This window comes from Callorhinus ursinus, unplaced genomic scaffold (assembly GCF_003265705.2).
Source record: "Callorhinus ursinus isolate GAN/ISIS: 27379988/994484 unplaced genomic scaffold, GSC_fseal_2.0 scaffold1, whole genome shotgun sequence".
NCBI classification, from domain to species: domain Eukaryota; kingdom Metazoa; phylum Chordata; class Mammalia; order Carnivora; family Otariidae; genus Callorhinus; species Callorhinus ursinus.
This window is the reverse complement of record NW_027397063.1, coordinates 118238502-118263065: the sequence shown is the minus strand read 5'-3', so window position 1 is coordinate 118263065 and position 24564 is coordinate 118238502. Positions and strand designations below refer to the sequence as shown.

At 41.0% G+C, this 24564-nt stretch overlaps 2 protein-coding genes across 15 annotated transcripts in view; one reads left to right on the top strand and one right to left on the bottom strand.

The window, feature by feature from the left end:
• TMEM108 (transmembrane protein 108) overlaps positions 1–24564 on the top strand; it is a 747136-nt gene that overhangs the window by 613358 nt on the left and 109214 nt on the right. The gene's annotated exons all lie outside the window — the stretch shown is intronic.
• LOC112831720 (cell division control protein 42 homolog) lies at positions 17035–17785 on the bottom strand. Its single transcript, XM_025882125.1, has one exon. The coding sequence runs from the start codon at positions 17719–17721 to the stop codon at positions 17146–17148; it is 576 nt and encodes a 191-aa protein (XP_025737910.1). The 5' UTR covers positions 17722–17785; the 3' UTR covers positions 17035–17145.

The window sequence follows — 24564 nt, the reverse complement described above, 5'->3', positions numbered from 1 at the left end:
ATTATAATAACTACAGATATGGAGACATGCCCAAAGCATCAGAGAAGCCCAAAGAAAAGGCATCTGGCCAAATCTTTAAGGGAAGAGGTCAGTGAGGGCTTCCTGTAGGAAGTATGACCTATGTATAGGTCATCTATTGCTGCACAACAAATTTCCCAAAAACTGAGTGACTTAAACAACAAACTTACTGTTGATCTTACTATTTCTTGTGGGTCAGGAATTTGGAAGCAGCTTAGCTGAAGAGTTCTTGCTATAGGAGTCTCATTTGGTTGCAGTCATCTGAAGGCTTAATTGGGACTGGAGGATCTGCTTCTGAATGGTTCTCTCACATGGCTGTTGGCAAGAAGCCCCAGTTCCTTACCATGTGGGTTTCTTGATATGCCTGCCCATGTGTCCTCGTGACATGACAGCTGGTTTCTCCCAGAGTAAATGAGCCAAGAGAGGACAAAGGAGAAGCCAAAACTTCTTTTATGATCTGATCATGGAAGTCACACAAAATTCTAGTGATTACACAGGTTAGTCTTAGGCAACATGGGAGGGACTACATACAAGGGTAGAAGACAAGGATCGTTGAGATCATCTTGGGAGCTGGCTACCACACATGAACATCAAGCTTAAGATGGGGGAGTGGCAGAAGAATCTGTCAAGGTGCTGAACCCAGCCAACCATGAAGGAGTCCAAAGGCCATCATTAAGAAACTGAGACTTTATTTGGTAGGCAATGTGAAGCCACTCAAGGAGTGATAAGAAGAGAATTGATGGTGTCAGATTTACATTTTAGAAAGGGCTCTTGGACAATATGGTGAAAGAGTTTGGAACAGAAGGGCCAGTGAGCTGTCATAAATTCCAGTGAGATGATGCAGACCCAGGCCAGGGCAGTTTTGGTATGGAAATGGAGACCTTTGCTATGTGAGCTCCATTATGGACTATAATGCCAAGTAGCATTGGCATCACCTGAGAGCTTGTAGAAATCAGGATTCCAGGCATCACCCTAGACATACTGAACAGAATCTGATTTATATGGACCTAATAGTTTGAGAAGTACTGTTATAGAGGATGTAGTAGGAATAATTAGGAATGTGAGTGCTGAGGGAAAAAAAAAGACAAGTCCTATTTGTTCCACTTCAAAGCTAGAGAGCACATTGTAAGCATAGTAACCTGAACCTACAGAATGAGTCCAGAGAGCTATGTATATGCACTGTCACTGTTAATGTGATACAATCTAAAAACAAGAAGACATTCTCTTTTATTATAAATTGTAGTCATGTAAGTGGTGCCAACAAAGGAAACCTACAAAATATTTCCCTGTTGTGAAGTTTTATATTATTTTTCCAACCAACTTAGCTCTCTTGCCTGAGAGTCTGAAGAACAGATACCTAAATTTTCACAAAGGAGGCCATGAGGAATGGAATAATATGATAACAAGGATTTGGAAAGCTACGAGATAATGCACATTCTGGAAAATGTCCTGATTTTCAGATGACCTTTCCAAGCATTGTCTTTTTCTGGAATCAGATTTGGGAGCCAATTAACTGCTGGGACTCACACAGTAAATGTTTGCCAAGAAATCCATTACTTACATTATGGTCAACGGGAGCCACCACCCAGTGGCTTCTGCACTTATTAAGTACAAGTGCATTGTGTGATGTCTGCAGGCTGGCAAGCACCAACTGTCATGTGCTATGTGTCAATCTTGGCTTTTTTCTTTCATTCCTCTACCCAGTTCTTTGCAATTAGGAAAGTTATACAAATGAATTTGTTCAGGATCTCAGAACTTAAATACATATGGTAGCCAGTTCTGCAAAGAAAGAGGAAGGAGAGGGGGAGGGACTGTGAATGAATGACTGGAAAGACAGAGGAAGAGGAAAGGAGAAGAAGGGAAAGGGAAAGAACCTCCAAAATACTTATAACCAAGCATTGGCACAATGAGAGTGCTTTATTCATGGAGGAGGAAGAGTTTCCAGTGAGTTACTGATCATTTATTGAGTCATTTTTAACTGGCTCCTTACAATGCTATGAAGTTACCCATTGCCATTTAGAGTGATAGGCAAGTCCCTGACCAGTAAATCTGAGGCTGCCAATAATTATACTGCCTTAGGTTGTAAAGCTCTAAGCTGCCTGTCTCCTATAAACTCCTGTGGGATTCCCAGGGATCATCTCTAGTTGTAAATAGGACTTTCTCAATTGTACTGCACCCCTCCTGAGCTTCAGGGGCTTCCATGTCAGTACTCCCAACCCAAACCCTAAGTGAGAATTGAGATCCACTTTCTCCTCATGGGAATGAGCTAGTGAAGAGGTAAGAGATGCTGATTAAGATCATTCCCAGCTGTTATGTGAAAGATAAACTTCATTTTCCTCTTTTTGGTTATGTCAACATGCCAGGCATCACACCCCTATTCCTCAGAAGATTTACTTTTGGAGGTATTCTTTGAGATTCCAAAAAATCATGTATCACAGAATTTGCAATTTACCCTCTCCCCCAGTTCCCAACTTCAGCTTTCCTGGTCCTCATTACCCTACTCTTCTGTATTTCATCCCATAATACTAATCACCTTCTAAACTACAGTATAATTTACTTATCTTTATTATCAAGCTCCCTCCACTAGAATATAAGCTACATGAAATCAGGAGTTTTAGTCTTTTGTGTTTACTGCTATACCCCTAACACCTACAAAGTATCTAGAACATCATAGGTATTCAATAAATATTATTTGAATAAAAATTCCCAAAGGACCTTGAAACCCAATTTTTGCCTTTATTTAGAGATAATGAGATTAGAATGCTGTTTGTGACTTGCTGAAGGTCACACAAGTTTGCAGAGGCAAATGTAGAACTCGAACCTAGATATTCCTCTCAAGCCTGTGTCCTTTCCACCACCCCCTGCTGCTTTTGGCTGGTGGAGATGGGTTGGGGACTGGAGGCCATTGGTCCTAATCCATAAGAAGGGACTTTCTGAGTCCTGCCCAGAAATAGGGAGGTATAATGGACATCTTCTCTCAAAAAGACCCTGGCAGTTAGATGTGGCTGAAGCTTTTCGTTTCTTGGTCGTATTAGCCGATTTTTGCTGCTAGGATTTTCTCCCTGCTTGAAGAATGCCCCCACATACATACACACAGTTCTCCAGCCACCCTAAGTCAGCACATAGCTCTGTCAGGAAAAGAGCTATAACCTCAACCCCAACTTTCCTTGGTGCAGCTTGGGCAGAGGAACTGGTGATAGAATTATTGAGGTGCTAATGCCCCTCTTCTAAGCCATCCCATTGAAAACAAAACAAAAAAAAAAACCCAACAGTAACAACAACAAAAAAAACCGTTATTTTGACCTTTGAACCATCCCAAGATACTATTTTTAGTGACTTTGGTTATTACCACTCCTAGTTACTTCAGATGATTATACAACCTAGCACTGTACCCCAAAACTGTACCCCAGCATCTGGGCAGTCATGCCATGCCCTTTGCCCTACCTTGTACCACCCTCACCATCTATAAGGGGCCAAGGAAGGGAATTGGAGAAACCAGGCAAGATTGAGCAAGCTAACTGAGGAAGGTCAAGAGTTCTATATAAAAGGAAGAACTAGGAAACAGGAAGAGGACCAGGAAATAGGCAGGGCTTGACAGCCTGCCTTGCAGAGGCAAATTGTCTAGGGAATTGAATCAACTACATTAAAGTGTCATTAGAAAATGTTAACTTTTTATCCACCGAGTACTATGTTCAAAACCTCTCTCACAAGGCCCAAAACTTCCCTCTTACAGGGCTATCATTTTTCAGTAGAAATACTCAAATTTAGTGGTTCAAAAGTCATTGCTTAGAAATGATTTCTTACATGATGTTGGATTTCAAGAGAAAAATATGTCTTTCTGCCCATTAGATGCTATTCATAAGAGAGAGCAGGAATTAACAGTATGGTTCAGTTGGCTTCACAGGATTACCCAGCTAGTGTGTGAGTTCAGGAAGTGTCTCATTTGCAGGGAAAGAGTGATTAACACACCAGGTAGTCCTCTGATTCCCCTGGGAGTTAGAGGAGGTAAAGCTCAAAGATTACATTTACAGACTATCATGAGCCAGCCCCTACCTAGAAACAAACCAAGCTTGTTTTTATCATTTCATCCTTCTCTAGCCCACAGGCTGGCCTTATTCCTGCAACCTTACATTCATTCATCTGAATCACTGTTGTGTTAGGCTCTGTGTTAGGTATACACCAAGGAGGCAAAGAGGAGTCCTACACAACCTGTCTTTGAAGACCTCAAATGGTTCATAAAGATGTAAGTAGATAAGCAAGTAATCAACAACTAGTGGCAAAATTAATGCATGATAATAAAAATACACCGACATTAGTTTGTGAGCTCTTAATTCTGCTTTAGGAGCTCAAGTAGGCCTCTGAGAGGAGTTACCATTTGAGCTTCATGCCTTATTATTTCCCTTAAGGCCATCAGATTCCCAGATTCCCATCAATAAGCCCAAATAGGATATTCCCTCACCTAGGACTTTTTCTGTCTTTTTTTCTTTAGAAAGAGCATGCTGGATCCTCTGACTCTAACTCAGCCTTGTAGGAACACTATACGCATTTTTCTAAAAGTGGATTTATTATAATATCTGAAAAGAGACTTCTGGGAAGTCCCTTGAGGTGCAGGAAATCCCATAGAGTCTACTCTCATTACTACATAGAACCATCCAAGTTTAGACCTGAACTGACCTTCCAAATCAACTTATCCTTTTTATAGTTGTTGGGCATCAAATCCTCAGGAGGCTAAAGGACTGCCCAAAGTCACTCAACTAACCATAGGCAGAGCCAAGTCTAAGACCAGGCCACAATTTTGCACTTTTAATGGTATTTTATGGGTCCCTCTAAGGAACACACATCTGTCAGTGTAGTGCGGTGAGTAGGAATGGGCATGACACCAAAAAAAGGGGTGATATGTTTCAGATATTACTGAAATCCTAGAGCTGGAAGGAACTCTAGAGGTCATCTAGCCTACCTCCCTCATTTTCTTGATGAAGGAAGAGAAGCCAGGGAACTTAATTTTTTCAACCAGAGGAGGTACTACCTTTTATAGGTAACTTGTAAATGTATGTGATCATTTTTGGTTCTCACAATGACTAGTGAGTAATACTGGCATTTAATGGGCTGATGCCAGGGATGCTAAACATATTGGAATGAATGGAACAGCCATACCCGATGAAGACTCACCCAGCCCCAGATGTCAATAGCACATTGAGAATTATGAGATTTACATGCCTTTGCTTAAAGCAAAAGAGGCTGTTAGGAGCTAGGAGGGGACTGGCTCTGTGGTAGTTTACAGAGCAGTAGTTCACTAGTGTGTGTGTGTGTGTGTGTGTGTGTGTTTGGGGGTGGGTCCTAAACCCCTCTGATAAAACAACTTCTTTGTGGAAACCTTCACATGCACATGAACTTCGCACTTAATTTTGATTGGCCTATGAGCCCATTTAAGCCCATCCATGGACCCCAGGTTAATAACTCTGGCCTACAAAGACATAAAGGTAGAAGATATTAAATATGTATATATTTTCTCAAGGATAAAACTGGCTAATGGAATGAATAATAAATGTGTCTTTTTTTTCCCTCTCAAGTGGGCACAGTGCTATCCAGACTATTAGACTGTCTTTTATTCCTTCATCAGGAGCCTTGGATTTTATCCATCTCTTGAAAATTATAGCTAATATTTCCTAGTGAGAGCCAACTGAACACTGAACCTGCTTCCAACAATTCCCTCCTCTTTCTTGCCCCCACAGGAGCAGGACAGAGGTGGGAGTGGGTTCATACTTCAAAGGATCCCTGTCCCTGAGCTCTGAAGTATCTCTTCTAGCTGAGTGTTAAAAAGACTGCAAGTTTTAAATACTAGTCAAGCTGTAAATCATACACTGTTTTAAAATTTTTCTAAGTGGGCAATTTCTGACTCATTAAATCAGCTAAATGGCAAAATGTTCCATTTCAGGATGCTGTATTCCTTCCAATTGCAACGGGTAGTGGATTATGAGCCCTGTGTGGTGCTGTCAGAGAGAGGAGGGGAGGGCAGGGATGAAGGCGGAGGGGAGGGCAGGGATGAAGGCGGAGGGGAGGACTGAGAAGAGGAGAGAAAGGGTGGACAGCTGGCTACCATTCTGTGAGAAAGGACTTAGGGTCACATGTAAAAGGGCCAGACTGACATTTCAGACACTCTTCAAGAGCTTTACCTATGTCTCATTTATAGCTGACAGAACCCCAGAACCCTGGGACATATTTTCTTGTCCATTTTACTAATGAAGAAACTGAGAAAGTAAGTGAGAGAGATTAAGTAACTTTTTCAGTTAAGTCAAAATTCAAACTCAGGCGTGTGTGACTCCTAGGCCAAATTCTCCCTACCCCAGTGCTTCCCAGACACCCAGCTAGTTTGTGTAAATGAGTGAATGCAGCCAACAGTGCTTTCCTTTTTTTCCTTCCAAGTTTTTATTTAAATTCCAGTTAATATACAGTGTAATATTAGTTTCAGGTGTAGGCTTTAGTAATTTATCACTTACATACAACACCCAGTGCTCATCACAACATGTGCCCTCAATACCTATCACCCTTTTAACCCATCCCCCCAACCCCCTGGCCCACCTCCCCTCCAGCAACCCTCAGTAACTTGTTCTCTATACTTAAGAGTCTGTTTTTTGGTTTGCCTCCCTTTTTTTCCCCTATGTTCATGTTACATTTTTTAAACTCCACATATGAGTGAAATCATATGGTATTTGTCTTTCTCTGACTTATTTCATTTAACATAATACTCTCTGGCTCCAATCACACTGTTACAAATGGCAAGATTTCATTCTTTTTTATTCAGCCAACAGTGCTTTCAAACAGCTAAAATTATCTGTGCAGCAGGTGCCTCCATAGTATCAAATTATAGCAGCCTCCCCAACTATAGGACCCTTCTCAAGTTGCCCTAGGTCGTTCCAGGATGCTGAGGACAAGACTGCAAATGTTAATTTAGCTTTTCTGATGATCTGTGCTTCTGTCAAGACCAAATGGAATCCTGTCAAGACAACATCTCCTGGGCTTTCTCGTGACTTTGAATCTTTTCTTCTCAATTGATGGGAGAGACCAAGGCCTCTGCTAAATGCACAGTGCCTGGGAATGGCAGCCCCTAAGAACTCCCCAGACCTGGCCTGGACACATCAAAAGGGAGCTTGCAGGGGCACCTAGCTGGCTCAGTCAGTGGAGCATGCAACTTTTGATCTCAGGGTTGTAAGCTTGAGCCCCACAATGGGTGTAGAGATTACTTAAAATTAAATCTTTTTTTAAAAGGGGTTTGGAGTTTGCATCTACTTTCACAGGGTGGGCTTCTACTTTATCCCCCAAAGTTCTTTTCCTGCTCCCCTTGGAGATTTGTTTTTCCCTGAGTTCAGCCAAATACAGTGTGTACTGATAGGCAAGAGGTTTTCTTTTGCCTTTTCCACTGCCTCCTGTGGTGGAGTTGTATTAATGCTGAACAAATGATTCCCTTCCCACTGCAATAGTCCTTACCGTTCCCTCGGGTGACTAGGATCTGATTAACTGAATACCTTGTTTCTAAGAGGTGATCTTTCTGAAGGTACCATTTGTCAACCAGAGTAAGACACATCCCCATACTCTGCTAAGTGTGAGTTTCCACCCTTCTACCCACCCCTGACCCATTTCCAACAAAGTTGATGGAGGAGCTTATCTCTACCACAGTCTCTGAGTGAAATTCTACTGCCTTTCAGGCAGGGCATTCACAGCCTCTCCTGTTCTGAACTTGTTGAGAAATATCTCATCAAAGAGAACTAGTGAGATAAAAAATCTTTTTCATTTGCTTCTCTGAGTGTCCTCTTCTTATGCCTGAAACTATTGTTTCCAAGTTGGTGCTTGATTTTCCTACTTCCAACAGTAAGAACCACAAATATTCAGTCAGACTCTGAAAATGGTCTCAGAATTCCAGTGTCAGGCATGGAGCCTGAAGACTGTTGAGAGTCCTTTCATTTGAGGATTTTCATGCTGGAATTAGGTCTTTTAAAGGGGAAATGGAAAGAGCACTAGACCACAAGTCAGGAGACCAAAAGCTTAGTCAGACTCAACTAACTGCCACTATTACCCATGTCACTTTCTCATCCAGTTTCCACAACTGTGAAGTTCTACACTTAGATATTCTCTAAAGCAGTGCTGCCCACTAGAAATATAATAGGAGCCACATAAGTAATTTTAAATTTTTTAGTAGCTGCATTAAAACTAGGAAAAATAAACAGATGAAATTAATTTTCATAATATATTTTATTTAACCTAATGTATCTAAAACAATATTATAACATGTTATCATATATTTCATGTTCTTTTTGCATGCTGTTTTTGAAATCCAATGTGTATTTTACACAAAGAGTGCATCTTAGTTCAGACTAGACAGACACATTTCAAATGTTCAATGTGGCCACATGTGGCTAGTACCTACTATATTGGACAATGCAGTTTTAAAGTCTTTTCTAGCTATTAATTTTTTAATCTGCCTCAATTCTTTATTTGAAACTCAATATCACATGCATAATTCAGAATTTTTCATATTTTAAAAGGTAATACAATATTTATCATATATTATATAATACTCCTAGAGGTTCTAGAGCAGCACTCCATGATAAAATAAATACTTCTATAGTATGACAGTTCACACTAAATGAGATAAAGACAATAAGTAGCATCATATGGGTTGGATGTTGCTGCCTAGTGAGTTAAATAAAAAAAAAAACTCAATTTTCACAGGGTTTTACCTTTTGAAATTATAAAGGATTGTACATCTCTACCATGAAAACTGTGTACACTTAGGTTCAGTATTTAGTTTTATTCATCAAAAATCAGCCCAGCATTTCTATGGCAATGTAGTTGTCCATTTGCTAGCCATGGACTTGGCATGATGATTGAATCTTCTCCCTTGTTTTGAATCTCCTTAGTGACAGCTGTCTCCAACAAGCATAAAAAGTGATCCATGGGGCTTAGACTTAGAATTGCCGGATAAAATACAGGATGCTCAAATGTCCACAATAGCCAAACTGTGGAAAGAGCCAAGATGTCCATCGACAGATGAATGGATAAAGAAGATGTGGTATATATACACAATGGAATATTATGCAGCCATCAAAAGGAAGGAGCTCTTGCCATTTGCAACGACATGGATGGAACTGGAGGGTGTTATGCTGAGTGAAATAAGTCAATCAGAGAAAGACATGTATCATATGACCTCACTGATACGAGGAATTCTTAATCTCAGGAAACAAACTGAGGGTTGCTGGAGTGGTGGGGGGGTGGGAGGGATGGGGTGGCTGGGTGATAGACACTGGGGAAGGTATGTGCTATGGTGAGCGCTGTGAATTGTGCAAGACTGTTGAATCACAGATCTGTACCTCTGAAGCAAATAATGCAATATATGTTAAAAAAAAAAAAGAAGATGATAGCAGGAGGGTAAGAATGAAGGGGGGAAATCGGAGGGGGAGACCAATCATCAGAGACGATGGACTCCTAAAAACAAACTGAGGGTTCTAGAGGGGAGGGGGTGGGGGGATGGGTTAGCCTGGTGATGGGTATTAAAGAGGGCACATTCTGCGTGGAGCCCTGGGTGTTATGCACAAACAATGAATCATGGAACACTACATCCAAAACTAATGATGTAATGTATGGTGATTAACATAACAATATAAAATTTTTTTAAAAAGCAGGGGTAACTTAATCTCAGAATAAAGGACATTTAAATGTAAAAAAAAATACAGGATGCTCAGTTACATTTGAATTTCAGATAATCATCAAACAATTTTTTAGTATAAGTATGTCCCACACAATATTTGAATTTCAGACAAACTGACCTGGGCATCCTACATTCTTTTTTTTTTTTTAAGATTTTATTCATTTATTTGACAGCACAAGCAGGGGGAACAGCAGGCAGAGGGAGAGGGAGAAGCAGATTCCCACTGAGCAGGGAGCCTGATGCGGGGCTCCATCCCAGCACCCCAGGATCATGACCTGAGCCAAAGGCAGACGCTTAACCAGCTGAACCACCCAGACACCCCTCCTATATGCTTTGATACTAACTCTGGCAGGTTAAAAGCTGCTTCAGCAAGTAGAACCATGCTTCTTACGGACCATGTAAGGCAGTGTGAGGGAAGACTGACTTTCTCATCGTGCACCACATTTACTCAGAGAAACCATTCAAAGCAGCCTTGGATAGTAAGGAGAATGGAAACATGGGTGTTTTAATTTCAGAATCCAAAAAATTAAGAATGACAAAGAATTCATGTGGTGTCTTCAATCCTCATGGCATAGGTCAGTGCAGGGGGAACTTTGATGAGCCAAAGGCTAATCTGACCAATGTTCGTAATTGACTATCTTAAGACTCTTAAGAACCTTGTCATATCATAGGTCACAAGCCAATCATGTGACCCCTGATTTGGGGTCTTCTTAATTTCCACCAAGGATTCCAGAAAGAAAACCAGGGAGAGTTTTAAATTAGGAACAATCTGTTTTTTTGTTTTTTTGTTTTTTAATGGGAGGGATTTGTTGAGAGCATAACTCCCTGTCTCAATGCCTCAGAAATGAAGAGGTGCCAAGAGGAAGTGCTGCTGTAAGAACCATCTGGCTTGCCCAGGTGCAGGGATGGGGAGGCTTGAAGACTACATCAGAAATGGGCCCCAGCTCCTGTAAACAGCATCATTCCCAGCACTCCCTGCCAAGTTGGGCACTTGGTCTCTCAAAGACAGTCAGCAGAAGCAGGTGGCAAATTTGACAGACTAAGGGGAGGATAGCATGGTATCCACTGATTGAGCGGGGTGCACTCGGGGTCCCTCGAACTTTAGTGGCATCCTTTCCAATAACTTGTAAAAGTGCTGGATCAACAGCAGTGACCTGACGGAGGAACAGTTCCAGATTAAAAGAGACTAAAGGGACATGACAAGGAAATGTGCTACATGATCTTGGATTAAACACTGGATCAGAGAAAAAAAAAGTAGCTATAAAGGACATTATTGAGACAACTGGTGAAATTTGAAATATAAGTCATTTATTAGATGGTAGTTTTGTCATTGTTAAAATTCCTGATCATAATTGTACTGTGGATATATAAAAGAATGCCTTTGTCTCTAGTTTTAAGGGTAAAGGTGATTTTTATGGTTTCAAGTCATTCAGAAAAAAAGTACACATGTACACATAGAAATGTGGCAAAAGTTAACTATTGGTAAATCTGTGGGAGGGGTACAGAAGTTCATTATATCATTTTTGTAACTTAGTAAGAATTTTTTAATAAAAGAAGGAGAAAAGAATGGCAGTCTGACACAATCCAACAACAGATGTTCCAAAGGAATACTAGGGGAAAAGTTGAGGACCCCTGCCTCCCTGAATTAGGAGCTACCAGAATTAGATTAGCTTTAGACTCTCTGCCCTTTAACTTCCCTGATGTTCAGTTTCAGAGGCAGTGTGGTATAGTGATAAGAACCCACCCATCAGACACAGTCAGCCCTGCTGTGTTCAGTCAGGCATGGCAGTGTCCTCACTGTTTAACTTTGCTGAGCCTCAGTTTCTTAATCTGTAAAGTGGGGGTACTATAAGTTACCTCTCAGCCTAGCTCTTAGGATTGGAGGTGATGTTTGCAAAGCATCTGGCTGAGTGTCTGGCATGTAATAGATACTCCCCCAAAATTAAATACGTCTTTGTTACCATGGCCTCCTGGGTCCACAATCTTTATTTTCGTCAGGAACAGAAAACAGCAGTCTGTCACCAAGTCTTTGGACCTGAAACTCAGTCTCTGCCCCTTTTGAAACTCTCTAATTGCAAACCCCAATGGAAAGCCTATTCATTTAACTGCTCTGAGCAGTGTTTCCAAGCATGATTGGTTTCCTAGCAGGCATAATCACTTCGTACAAAACCACTGCAAGCCTTTTCGCTTTGCTTTTGAAAATCTTTTCTTTCCCAACTGCCATACAGCATGAAAAGCAGGATCAGGTTATCATCTTAAAGGTCTGAAAAGGATGAAATTAACTCTGGACTTTAACTTCGAGACAAATGACCTCACAAGACATGGGAGGTAAAAGTAATAAGAAAAATAGTCTGGGGCTGGAGTGAATGGCAATGACGCTGAACTAGAAATCAAAAGACTAGGATTAGAAATGCTGGCTCTGCCATTTACTAGCTGGTAGTTTTAAAGCAAGCCACTCTGAGCCTATTGCTTTTTTGTGAAATGGGGATGCTAAGGCTTCACATAGTTGGTGGATTAATCAAATGCGACAAAGTATGTGAGAGGCCCTTGGTAAACTGTAAAGGGCCTGCTATTCAAAGTGTAGTTCAGCGTTCAGCATCGATGCCAGAGACAGATATGCAGACTCTCAGGCCTTCCCCTAGACCTACTGAATCAGAATTTACTTTTTTTTTTTTTAAGATTTTATTTATGTATTTGACAGAGAGAGACACAGCAAGAGAGGGAACACAAGCAGGGGGAGTGGGAGAGGGAGAAGCAGGCTTCCCGCTGAGCAGGGATCCCGATGTGGGGCTCGATCCCAGGACCCTGGGATCATGACCTGAGCTGAAGGCAGACCCTTAACACCTGAGCCACCCACGCACCCCAGAATTTACATTATAACAGTATTCCCAAGGCATCTGTATGCCCAGGAGAGTTTGAGAAGCCAGGTAAAACACCACCCTTGAGTTAATTCTTAAGGTGCTTCCTTTAACGAGGCTTGAGGGGGCTTACTGTAAAACTAGACCCTTCCCAATGGCCTAAAGATTGCTGAACCACAGGAGCCACTTGATAGTTCAGTGTTTTGCCTATTCAGACTGTAAAGTATGTCTTGCAAGGTTCTGGCAAACCAGCATACTCTGACACAGCATTCTGACACAGCACAGAAAGGCTAAGCTCGTGGAGGAAGTCCTCTATGTTACCCCCACCATCATCTCTGAGTAGACGAGTGTCAGCTTTGAGTTTGCGGATACCTGTTATTCCCAAATCCTGCTTTTGGCCTAGAGATCACCATGTCCATTGTGAGACCATCCTGGCTTTGCTAGGGAAGGAATTTAAGAACTTAACCCAAGGTCAGGTGCAAGTAGGAATTAGGACTATCTGTTCAGCCTTCCTTTGCTGCCAGAGGTTGAAGGTGGTGATGACCTCAAATAACCTCTGCTCGCCCTTATGGTGGATTAAGGGAAAAGGCCCTGGAGGTTTGAAAAGGTGCAAGCTCCACAATTCTTTTCATCTGCTTTACTTTGAGCCAAGGCTTAGCTAAATAAGAACCCTCAAAGGTAAGAACTGCTGGGCACTTAGCTCAGTAGCTGGGCATGGTAAATTACTGCCTGATGAAGACTTTAGTGTGATGATTTGTAGATATTAGGTGTTCAATAAATACCTGTTGGTTGATTGACTAGGCCAGGATGACTTTCCTGTTAGGTACCTATAGGCACAGAGCCCAGAACCTGTGAGCCCTTCAAGGGTCTGTGAAAATGTTTCAGACCTGAAGATCAACAGCAGAATTAGTGACTCCAAAATACAGAAAGAAAACTGCAAAGTAACCATTAAAATGTGTAATTATTTAATAAATAATATCATATCAGCTAGTCAAGTGCAACTTGACCCTTAGAGTTATGTATAAATTATATTAAATTGTGGGATATAGGCACATTTTAACATGTTAAATGTGGTGTGGGGAGAGCCTCCAGAAGTTCGTGTCCAGGGTCTAAAAAGGACTTGAAACGGCCCTGGCCATAGCAGTCTGGAGGCGTAACCCCCAGCCCTCCCCTGCTACAGAGTCTGGGGTGGGATAGATGAGCTGTTTTTCTAAAGGAACTGAGGCAGGCTCAAAGGTAAGAATCTATGACAGTGGCAAAGAAATGGCAGCAAAAATCAGGGAAGCAAGATATTTGAAAAACTATAAGATTTTTACCCTGCCCCTAGATAATATTCCTTGTGTATTTTTATTTGTTTTTGTTTTTTGAGTAAAGCAATAGAAGTTTATTAAGTGTTCCTTGTGTATTTTTATACAACCTTTTGTAAGGATATAATTTCCTACTACTTGTCTTATTGTCCTTATTAGTATTGATTAATGGCATGTCCTACATACTGTGATTTCCATTTATTTCCTTAATCACGGGCTATAGAGTTTGGGGTAGGGTGATTATAGAGGAAAAGTGGGAATCAAATTTTCATCAGTCTTCACCATTTCCCTATCCCCCTCAAGAAAATATTTTTTTTAAGTTTCTATTAAGTTACTAATCTAGGTAATATACAGAACTAAGTGGGAAACATAGTCTCATTGCCCTGAGAGGCCCAATTTAATAAACATTCCTGCAGACAGGAATAAAGGGATCTATATCAGTTAGCTTTTGCTACATAACAAACCCCTTAAACTTAGTGGCTTAAAACAACCATCATTTATTTAGATCACAATTCTATAGGTCAGCTTTACAGGCTGGACTGACTCATGCCTTTGTACTCAGCTTCCAAGTGAGTTTAGAAGTCTGGCTAATCTGGGACAGCTCATCTTTGCTCCACATGGTGTCTTATGCTCCAGCAGGTTAGATCAAGCTTGTTCACTTGGAGGCTGAGCAGGTGTCCAAGAGAACAAACATATATAGAAATGTATAGAACTTTTGAAGTCCAAACTCAGAGCTGACATACTGTCACTTTAAACACATTCTTTTGGCCAAAGCAAGTCACACAGCCAGCCCAGATTAAAGGGGTGGGAAAACAAACTTGACCTCTTGATAAGAAGAACTTCAAAGTCAAATGCAAGGAGCATAAATACTGTGAAGGGAAGAACTGCAGCCATTTTTATAGTCTGTCAGAATCACAACAAAAGTAATATGGCCCTGAAGGAAATCAGGAAGTATAAGGGTTAGAGTGCCAGGGCAAAAGAAGAGAAGATAGGGGTCAGAGGATTCCCATATTTAAATGTAGTAAGACCAAGGAGGGGAAGAATGAGGGCCAGAGCCTGGTCATTCCACTAGAGTTTGCAAAATTGACTTCAGTGGAGAAATGAATGACCACTTTAAGCAAGGTATGTGTGGTGTGGTTTGCCAAACAGCTGTGCTTCAAAGATGTGCAGAGGCATAGCATCAGATAAAAATTAACCTTGCAGTAGACACCACAAAAGCTGGGAACAACCCTGGCTGGCTAAGCGTCTTTCTCTGTGCCCTGTAACCAAGGACAGAGAGGTTTCGCTTAAATGGAAACTGTTAGTCACATTGCTAAGAAAGTGGTGAGCAGAGATAGCACTTCCAGGCAGAAGCACAGGAACAATTGACACACTGGGTAGTGATGGAGAGGACTGCTATCACAAGAAGTAGAGGGTTGGTTCAGGGTAGCTCTGCTCCTGGCTCTGACACTAACTAGCTCTGGGACATTGCCCAAGTCAGCTTTCCTTTCTGGGCTTTGGTTACCGTCTCCACCAAATAAAGAGTGGTCTTTGGTCATCTCTATGGTTCCTTCCAATTCTAGGATTAGGATTATTGGGCTGACTACCTCAACACATAATGGCTTATCCCAAGAAGCTCTACAGGTGGAGAGAGTGTCTTCAGACCATTTTAATCCTGGGCTCTACCTGAGTTTTCCTGGCCTTGGGCCTTTCTGCCAAACCTAATTTTAAAACCTTTCTTTGAAATAAGGGAGTAGTAACACAAGTAAGAATCAGACGGGCCTCTACAAAGATTTAGAAGTCTTTCCTTCACTAGGTTTCCCAGTGGCATTTTAGGCTACATAGGGCTCCCTATTAGAGTCCAAAGATTCAATATGCAGTCCTGTTTATGTTTTCCCCGCCCCTGCAGCAATCCATATATGTTAACACATTCATATTGTTGGTTGCATCCTTGCATAAACTCCTCCTATCTGACATGCTTAAAAAAAACGTGCTTTGACTTGGCATTTTAATTCACTGATAAATTGGGTCTTAAGTGCCCATAAAGGGAGGAATGGTTTAATAAATAGGGCACAGCTATTCAAGGGCAACCCAGCAGTTAAAAGGAACAAGGTTCCTTGATATTAACATGGAACATTTTCCAAAAGATATGCCTGAACAATGTTATAATATGGTGTTATTTTTAGAAAGGTCAACCTAAACTATGTATTTCAGGGTAGGTGTAGATATGTGTAAATGAGGCAAGGTCTCTCAGTAAGGACACATAAACAGGTACCCAGTTTTCTCTGGGCAGCAGAGTAGATAGGGATATGGAGAGTAACAAGAATGTTTGCCTTACCTGCATTACTTAGATTTTTTTTTTTTTGACAGGGAAAAAAAATGTTTTTTAATTACGTACTCAATCCATTTGGTGTATTTCAAAAGGTGCAATACTTTTCTTCATTTATCAGTGAAAGAAGTTAGAAATTAACTTCAGGAAAAAAAAATCAGCAAATGGCAAACAAATTTCCTTGAAAGTCACAGTCACATATATAGTGCATCCTAGAAAAAGAGGAGGGGCAAGACAGGTTCCACCCACTTTCATGAGTTTCATCAAATACTGGGCCTACTCAAGGGTGGAGAGAAAAGGCAACTTTCAAAGAGGAGTATGTTATTAAATGAGGCATTTACTATACTCCTTCCTAAGAGCACCAGGTGGGGAACAAGTTTTCTAAACTAGATCTAGGAAGTGGAATGTGGAATCAATCCGTCCTCCTCCCCTTAAGGGCTGTCCAATGGTTAATGAATTTAAAAAACATGACTAAATAAAAACAAACCCCACACACACTCCCCGCACCCCACCTCCCTCCCCCGCAAAAAAAAGAAAAAAGAAAAAAAGAAAAAAGAAAAACAAAACAAAACCTAAATGTCCCAGATCATTCTCCAGAGTGGATGGAGCCCAGGAGCAGCTTCAACAACCTAAATTAGTCTGTTACAGAGTCATCACAAGCATGCCTTGCTTTTAAACAAAACAAAACAAAAAAAAGAAAATGAAACAACAAAACAAAAACTAGTACTAATCACTTTTCTGACAATACACAATTACTCAAATTAACTAGTAATGAGAGGGGGAAGGGGACCATACCTACGGGCCTTGTCTCACACGAGTGCATGTGGGTAGGTGCAGGGCATTTGTCATTATTGCAAAAACGAATTTTAATCTTTAATCTTTAGTTTGATTTAACATTGCTTTTAGTACGATGCTGACACCAGCTGTGCGGAAAGGGCTCTGGAGAGATGTTCATAGCAGCACACACCTGCGGCTCTTCTTCGGTTCGGGAGGCTCCAGGGCAGCCAGTATTGCTTCGTCAAATACATTCTTTAGGCCTTTCTGTGTGAGTGCAGAACACTCCACATACTTGACCGCCTTCAGGTCACGGGCCAGCTTTTCAGCAGTCTCTGGAGTGATAGGCTTCTGTTTGTTCTTGGCAAGTTTCTCAATCGTAGAGGGGTCATCTCGGAGATCAATTTGGGTCCCAACAAGCAAGAAAGGAGTCTTTGGACAATGGTGAGTTATTTCAGGCACCCACTTTTCCTTCACATTTTCAAATGAGGATGGAGAGACCACTGAAAAACAGACTAGAAATACATCTGTTTGTGGATAACTCAGCGGTCGTAATCTGTCATAATCCTCTTGCCCTGCAGTATCAAAAAGTCCAAGAGTATATGGCTCTCCACCAATCATAACTGTGACTGCATAGTTGTCAAAAACAGTTGGTACATACTCAGATGGAAATTTGTTTGTTGTGTAGGATATCAGAAGACATGTTTTACCAACGGCACCATCGCCCACAACAACACACTTAATTGTCTGCATTGCTGAAACAGTTTTGTATCCACTTTAAATATTTCAAATTCGATGATGACCTCAGCTTCTCCGCCGGGGCCCATTACTTAGATTTTTAACATTAAAAATATAAGTGGAATCTAAAAAAAAATGAGTAAAAAGCAAAATCAGACCTATAAATAAGAACAAACTAATGGTTGCCAGAAGGGAGGAGGGTGGGGATGGGCAAAATGGGTGAAGGGAAGAGAGACACAGACTTCCAGTTATGGAATGAATAAGTCACAGGAATAAAAGGCACAGCATAAGAAATAACAGTCAGTGATATTATAATAGCGATGTAATGGGACAGATGGTAGCGTCACTTGTGGTAAATATAACATAACATATAAGCTTGTCAAAGTACTAAGTTGTACACCTGAAACTAATGTAACATTGTGTGTCAACTATACTCAAAAAAATAATAAAAAGAAAATAGTATTTGTTCAATTAAAAACTATTTAAAAAAACACAACAGGATTTTTCTAAAGCAGTAGGTGGTGATGGTTTATATCCACCTCTGGATGTAAGCAAATAAACAAAAGTGTGAAAAATTGCTTGCCCTTTCTCAGATTAATAACCCAGGACCCTGTGAGTGGAGATGTTATAATATTTCTGACCCACCAGCGTGAAGGAAAATAACACAACAAAAGTTTTAGAAAATAAAAACCATTATATTCCAACCTGGACAAGAACCACCTGAAAACGTCTACATTTCAGGTTTTAATTACTCTGTCATTTCAATTTTGTTCTCAGAGTGAATTCTGAGAAGTGACAGATTTTCTCAAATACTGTGCAATTTAAATACAATTAACTTCTTACAATTTAATTACAGGAGAGTACTATTTCTTCAGAATCTGGGCAGTCAGCTCATATAATCAGCTTTCCTCTCTACTCTGCTTTTTGAAAATGAGACCAATAAGAAGCTGGAATCAGGGAACTCTTCCAACAGCACCTTTCAGGTTCTGTCATAGGGTCAGTCCAGATGACACTTAATTTCTTACACCTTAGCAATTATAGTATCATATGCTGATAACTGATGTTTATAACAAAAGCAAGTTCCTAATGTGTCTTTGGAAATTTCAAAGAAAGATAAAATTGTAGGTGGTGTGTGGTGTTGCTTACTGTGGTTTTTGTGTGTGTGTGTTTTTAAGATTTTATTTATTTGAGAGAGAGAGACCATGAGTGGGGAGGGGGGCAGAGGGAGAGGGACAAGCAGACTCCCCACTGAGCAGGGAGCACAACTCGGGACTTGATCCCAGGACCCCGAGATCATGACGTGAGCCAAAGGCAGACACTTAACCAAACAACTGAGCCACCCAGGCGCCCCTTGCTTACTGTGTGTTTGAAAATTATAATTCAAATGCCTCTCAGGTATCCAGAAAAATCAGCAATAGCATCTCCAAATCAAAAGTTGTGGGAGGAAAGACCTGTGCAGAGTGTTTCCAGATATCAAATGTGGACTAGCCACATGTGTAGTGACTACCTGGGCAGTATGATTCTAGAACATTCTGACAGGGAGTTTTCCTGGCCAGGGGACTGTTAGGGATTGCGTGGTACTCAGCGGTGAGAGGAGGACTCACTTGCCTCCTGCCAGCCATGTCTTTCTCATCCTCCCGTTTGGTCTCCTCAGTTCCCAGACAACCAGAGAGGCAGCATCTAATCCCCTACAGCACATGCCACATCCTTCCCAGTTCTGATGCACCCTCTGGTGCAGCACCTTCTCGCAGCACCTTCAGTCTCTATCGGTAGGTTGGAAGCATGCTCAACTCTGCAGGGCTAGCCCTTTGTTCCACCCTCCTACCCACTGGGGCTCATCTGATTCCCAGTTCTTCCCAGAGTCCTACTTGTATATGCATGGAACAGACTGTTTGTTCAAGAGGCTGACATGGCTTAGGCCTTCTGCCTCAATATCATTTTCCTGCCTCTCTCAGGCAAACTGGTTTTTAAGCATGAGTAATACATGCTCCTTTTTCCTTTAGTCTGCCCTCAAATGGTGCCTTTACCAGGGTACATGTAGCTGGCTTCAGCTTCAGCAGCCGGGAAGGTCACACCCCTCACAGTCCTAGAAATGCTGAGTCCAGCTCCTGTGGCTACTGACACCAATAACTACCTTGCAACTGGCTGGTTGTTTTCAGTTTTTCTCTTTCAGAGAATGGCTTTTGTCTCTTCTTCACATTTTATTTTTCTGAATTGCTGCCCTTGGTGTTCAGACCATCTCAAATTAATGTCAAAACCCTGACTTAATTCAAGTCAAAAATTATCTACAATCCTCCTTTTCTACTAGTTTTTGCAAGAACATTTAAATCACTTTGTCTTTTATGCTCCACCTGTCTTAATTACTCTTTTGTCTTCTAATTTGCTAATTACTGAATCACTGTCTAAGGTTTATTCAGTGTATTTTTTGTTTCAATGAACATATATTTAATAACCAATATTTTAATTGGTAAATTTTCTTATTGTCTCATTTTTGCATTCTTTGTCTTATAATTTCCCTGTTTTTCAAGTGAAAGATACTACATTTATCTTCTAAGCATCATTAAACATATTTTTTTTTAAGATTTTGAGAGAGAAAGAGAGCATGAGTTGGCTGGGGGTGGGAGGTGGGAGGCAGAGGGAGAAGCAGACTCTCTGTTGAGCAGGAAGCCTGACACTGGGATCATGCCCTGAGCCAAAAGTAGATGCTTTAACCACCTGAGCCACCCAAGCAGCCCCTAAACATATTTATTTTAAGGTCTTTGTTAGACTGTCCCCTAAAGTATATTTCATCTAGAACAGCACTACCTAATAGAACTTTCTACGGTGAAGAAAATGATCTGTATCTCAACGGTCCCATATGGTAAGCCATTAGTCACATGAGACAGTTGAGCACTTGAATTTTATTTGATTTTAGTTACTTTTTATTTAAATTTAAATAATCCATGTGGCTAGTGGCTACCATAATAGCTAACATAGATCTAGAATAAATTTAAAATCTAATTGCTGTTTTGGGTATTTGGTTTCCTCTTATGTTTTGGAATTTTGATTTGCTGCTCATTTTAAGTGGGAGATTGTTCTCTTTGTGTGTTTTCCTCCTTTCCTATTTAGTGGTTTTCAGTACTCTCCACCAGGACACTAGTCTAGAACTATACCTTAAAGTGGTGCATTGAAACTTTTGCTAAAGAGAGAGATGGTGAATGTTGAAAGATCTATTGGGGGCTTGGTCAGTTGCTGATCAGGCCAAGACTGTTCTTCTTCCCTGGACTTTCTGCCTGCTAAAAACTGTAGCCCCAAGCAGCAGCTAGCAATGATACACTTTTTTACTCTACTTTTACAAGCAGAAGAGCCTCCCTCCCCACCGAACCCCTGACCTCAAGCTATGAGCCTGGTTCCCATCCCTAACTTCTCTGAGTGCCATTAGACCTTTTTTCCTGCCAGAGTTAGGCTACCATCTCTGCCTGCCTGCCTCCAGACTAGTGCCCAGCTGCACTGTGGCTTCAGTCCTCCTCTGCTTTACCTTTCTGTTCTATTTCTGGCCCACGGATATGTATGTCTTGTTTTTGAGTCTAACTGTGCCTTTTTAGTTTTCTATTTTTATATTATAACTGGCATTGCTCTGTGCTTGGCCAAGAGTTAAAAAGGGGATACATCAAAACTTAAAGCTGTCTTGGCCAGTGGGATCTCCTTTGATAATATTTCTAATCCAAACACACAAGACTTTTTCACTCCTACATTCCCCAAGTATTTAGTCACATGTATGAAAGAACACAGTATAGTAGGCTCTCATTAAATATTTGTTGAATATATGAAATATCAAATCTAAAGACAAATATTTGTAAAATCCCACAGCTTTCAATAAACCCCTTCTATGTTATCTTAATAAGATGATACAGTGTGTTCAAACTCTCTTCTACTGAGCCACACAGGCCCCCCAGAAACAAGGCAAACACATAATTTATATCCCAAACCAGATGCTTTTGAGAGTGAAAGAGAATGTTCTTAATAATTACCGCAGAATAGCAGGCTTAAATTGAGACTATGCCAAGCAAACCAGAATGAGTGGTTACTTTATCCCATGGCTAACTTATTGGTGTTTAGTTTCATGAGATCCCCACATACAGTCCAGTGTCATCTTCCTTTTGCTCACTTCTCTGTTGATATTCCATGTGAGGGACCACAGCAGTGATTTTATACCCTCTTTCTCTCACCCCCTTCTTCCCTTCTTCTCCAAAAAGAGTCAATCTTTTAAAAACTTCAGTGTCCAAAGTAGGGAACTAAAATCATTTTTCTGGATCTCTCCCTCTCTTACTACCACCCCCAAATCACTGAAGTAATCCATTCTATACAACACTCAGACAAAACCCCACACATTCAGATTCCTCTTGAACACTCTCCTTAACAACCCTCATGGGTCTCGGTTTCCTTTCAACAAAGCCATCATCATTCCCAGTGGTCTGCTCCAGACCATCCGTAACTTTGATCAGCCCTTGCCTGACCTAGTTCATTTAGTCATTTAACAACATGTTAGCCATTCTCCTCCAAGACCAGTTGGCTGTAATTCTAAAAGTGGCAGTTAAGCTATGGTGCTGCAAAGCAATATACCTGGTGTTGAGGTTTTCTGATACTGTGTAATAAACCAGCTTAAAACTTGGCAGCTTCAAACAATAGCCATTTTATTATATCTCATGGTTTAGTAGGTCAGGAAGTAGAGGGCACGGGTTAGCTGGGTGATTCTTCTGCTACATGTGGCACATTGCCTGTGAAAGCTTGGTGGGACTCAGCTGGCAGGTGAGTTGGTCTGGAGGATGTAGGACAATTTTGCTTACATATCTTAGCAGGAACAGCTGAAAGGCTGAACTCAACTGGTACTGCCTGTCAACTGGAGTACCCACAGCACAAGCTCTCTCTCTTGCACAGCAGTCTCGGGGCAGGGGGTTTTCTTACATACAAGCTCAAGTTTCCCAGTGAGACTGTCCCAAGATAAGGCAAAAGCTGCAAAGCTTCTTATGACCCAGACTTGGTGGTCCCAGGAATCACTTAAATTGCATTCTGTTGGTTAAGCAAGTCACTAAGGCAGATTCAGATTTAAGTGGGAAGGAAACTAGATACCCCCCTCAACTGGAGGAATAGCAGAAAATTTGTGGTCATCTTGAATTTACTACACTTGGCTTTTTAATGATCCTGAAAGGGACTCCCAGATGTGATCCACATGTTCCTACCTGTATCAGCCTAGGGACACAATAGGACAGCTGTAAGGGGAACAAAGCAGTAGTGAAACCTCTGACCCTTGGCCACTAAATAGTCTTGAACATACCTGTATATCCAGTAAACACACAGGTAGGTCACTGGATCCCCACTGCCTTAGTAACCAAAAAAGTTTCTCTTCTCAGGAAAGCAGGAAACAGAATAAATATGAGAAGGATTGCATTTGATTCATGTAGACTCTGTTACCTGCTTCTCTGACCCTGTGTTTTTCTTAAATTTTCATCTAGTTAATACCCATATTTGAGTATTCTCTATTTTTTCAGTTCTAGCATTGAATTCTATGCACTTCTTTGCTTTAAAAGTAAGCAGGGAAATGTCCACAATAGCCAAACTGTGGAAAGAGCCAAGATGTCCATCGACAGATGAATGGATAAAGAAGATGTGGTATATATACACAATGGAATATTATGCAGCCATCAAAAGGAATGAGATCTTGCCATTTGCAGTGACGTGGGTGGAACTGGAGGGTGTTATGCTTAGTGAAATAAGTCAATCAGAGAAAGACATGTATCATATGACCTCACTGATATGAGGAATTCTTAATCTCAGGAACAAACTGAGTGTTACTGGAGTGGTTGGGGGTGGGAGGGATGGGGTGGCTGGGTGATAGACATTGGGGAGGGTATGTGCTACGGTGAGCGCTGTGAATTGTGCAAGACTGTTGAATCACAGATCTGTACTTCTGAAACAAATAACGCAACATATTTTAAGAAAAAATAAAAAGAAGATAGCAGGAGAGGAAGAATGAAGGGGAGTAAGTCAGAGGGGGAGACGAACCAGGAGAGATGATGGACTCTGAAAAACAAACTGAGGGTTCTAGAGGGGAGGAGGGTAGGGGGATGGGTTAGCCTGGTGATGGGTATTAAGGAGGGCATGTATTGAATGGAGCAGTGGGTGTTATACGCAAACAATGAATCATGGAACACTACACCAAAACAAATGATGTAATATATGGTGATTAACATAACAATAAAAAATTTTTAAAAAAAGTAAGCAGGGAGGCTAGATAAGTAAGAGACTCAGATCCCACAAAAGTCATGCATTAACTGCCACTGGAACTGAGTGTCACTGACAAGAAGATTCTTGGTATTTTTAATAATTCATCTGTTCCTGGGGTGCCTGGGTGGCTCAGTCATTTGAGCATCTGACTCTTGGTTTTGGCCCAAGTCATGATCAAGTGGATAATAGGATCAAGCCCTTCAACTTTGTCAGGCTCCATGCTCAGCAGGGAGTCTGCCAGAAGATTCTCTCCCTCTGCCTGCCCCTCCCCCACTTTGTGTTTTCTCTTTCTCTCTCTCTCTCAAATAAATAAATCTGTCTTTAAAAAATAATAATAATTCACCTGTTCCAGATCGTTTTATGTAGTGAGGTTCAGGAGATAATCAGATCACTGATAAAGAATATGGATTAAAATTCCCCCAGAGCCTTATTTATAAAGTCTTCTTAGAAGCAGATCAAGGCTGAGTATATTTATGAGTTTGAGTGACCTCAGTCACTGATTCCATTAACCCCATAAAAAAACTGTTAAAGCACCATGGATTATTCAGGTGTATAGTACAATATACAATACAATATGTCACATGTATTTACTCC

Coding starts and splice junctions, on each gene's coding strand:
- LOC112831720 (XM_025882125.1), bottom strand. CDS start 17,721: ATGCAGACAATTAAGTGTGTTGTTGTGGGCGATGGTGCCGTTGGTAAA.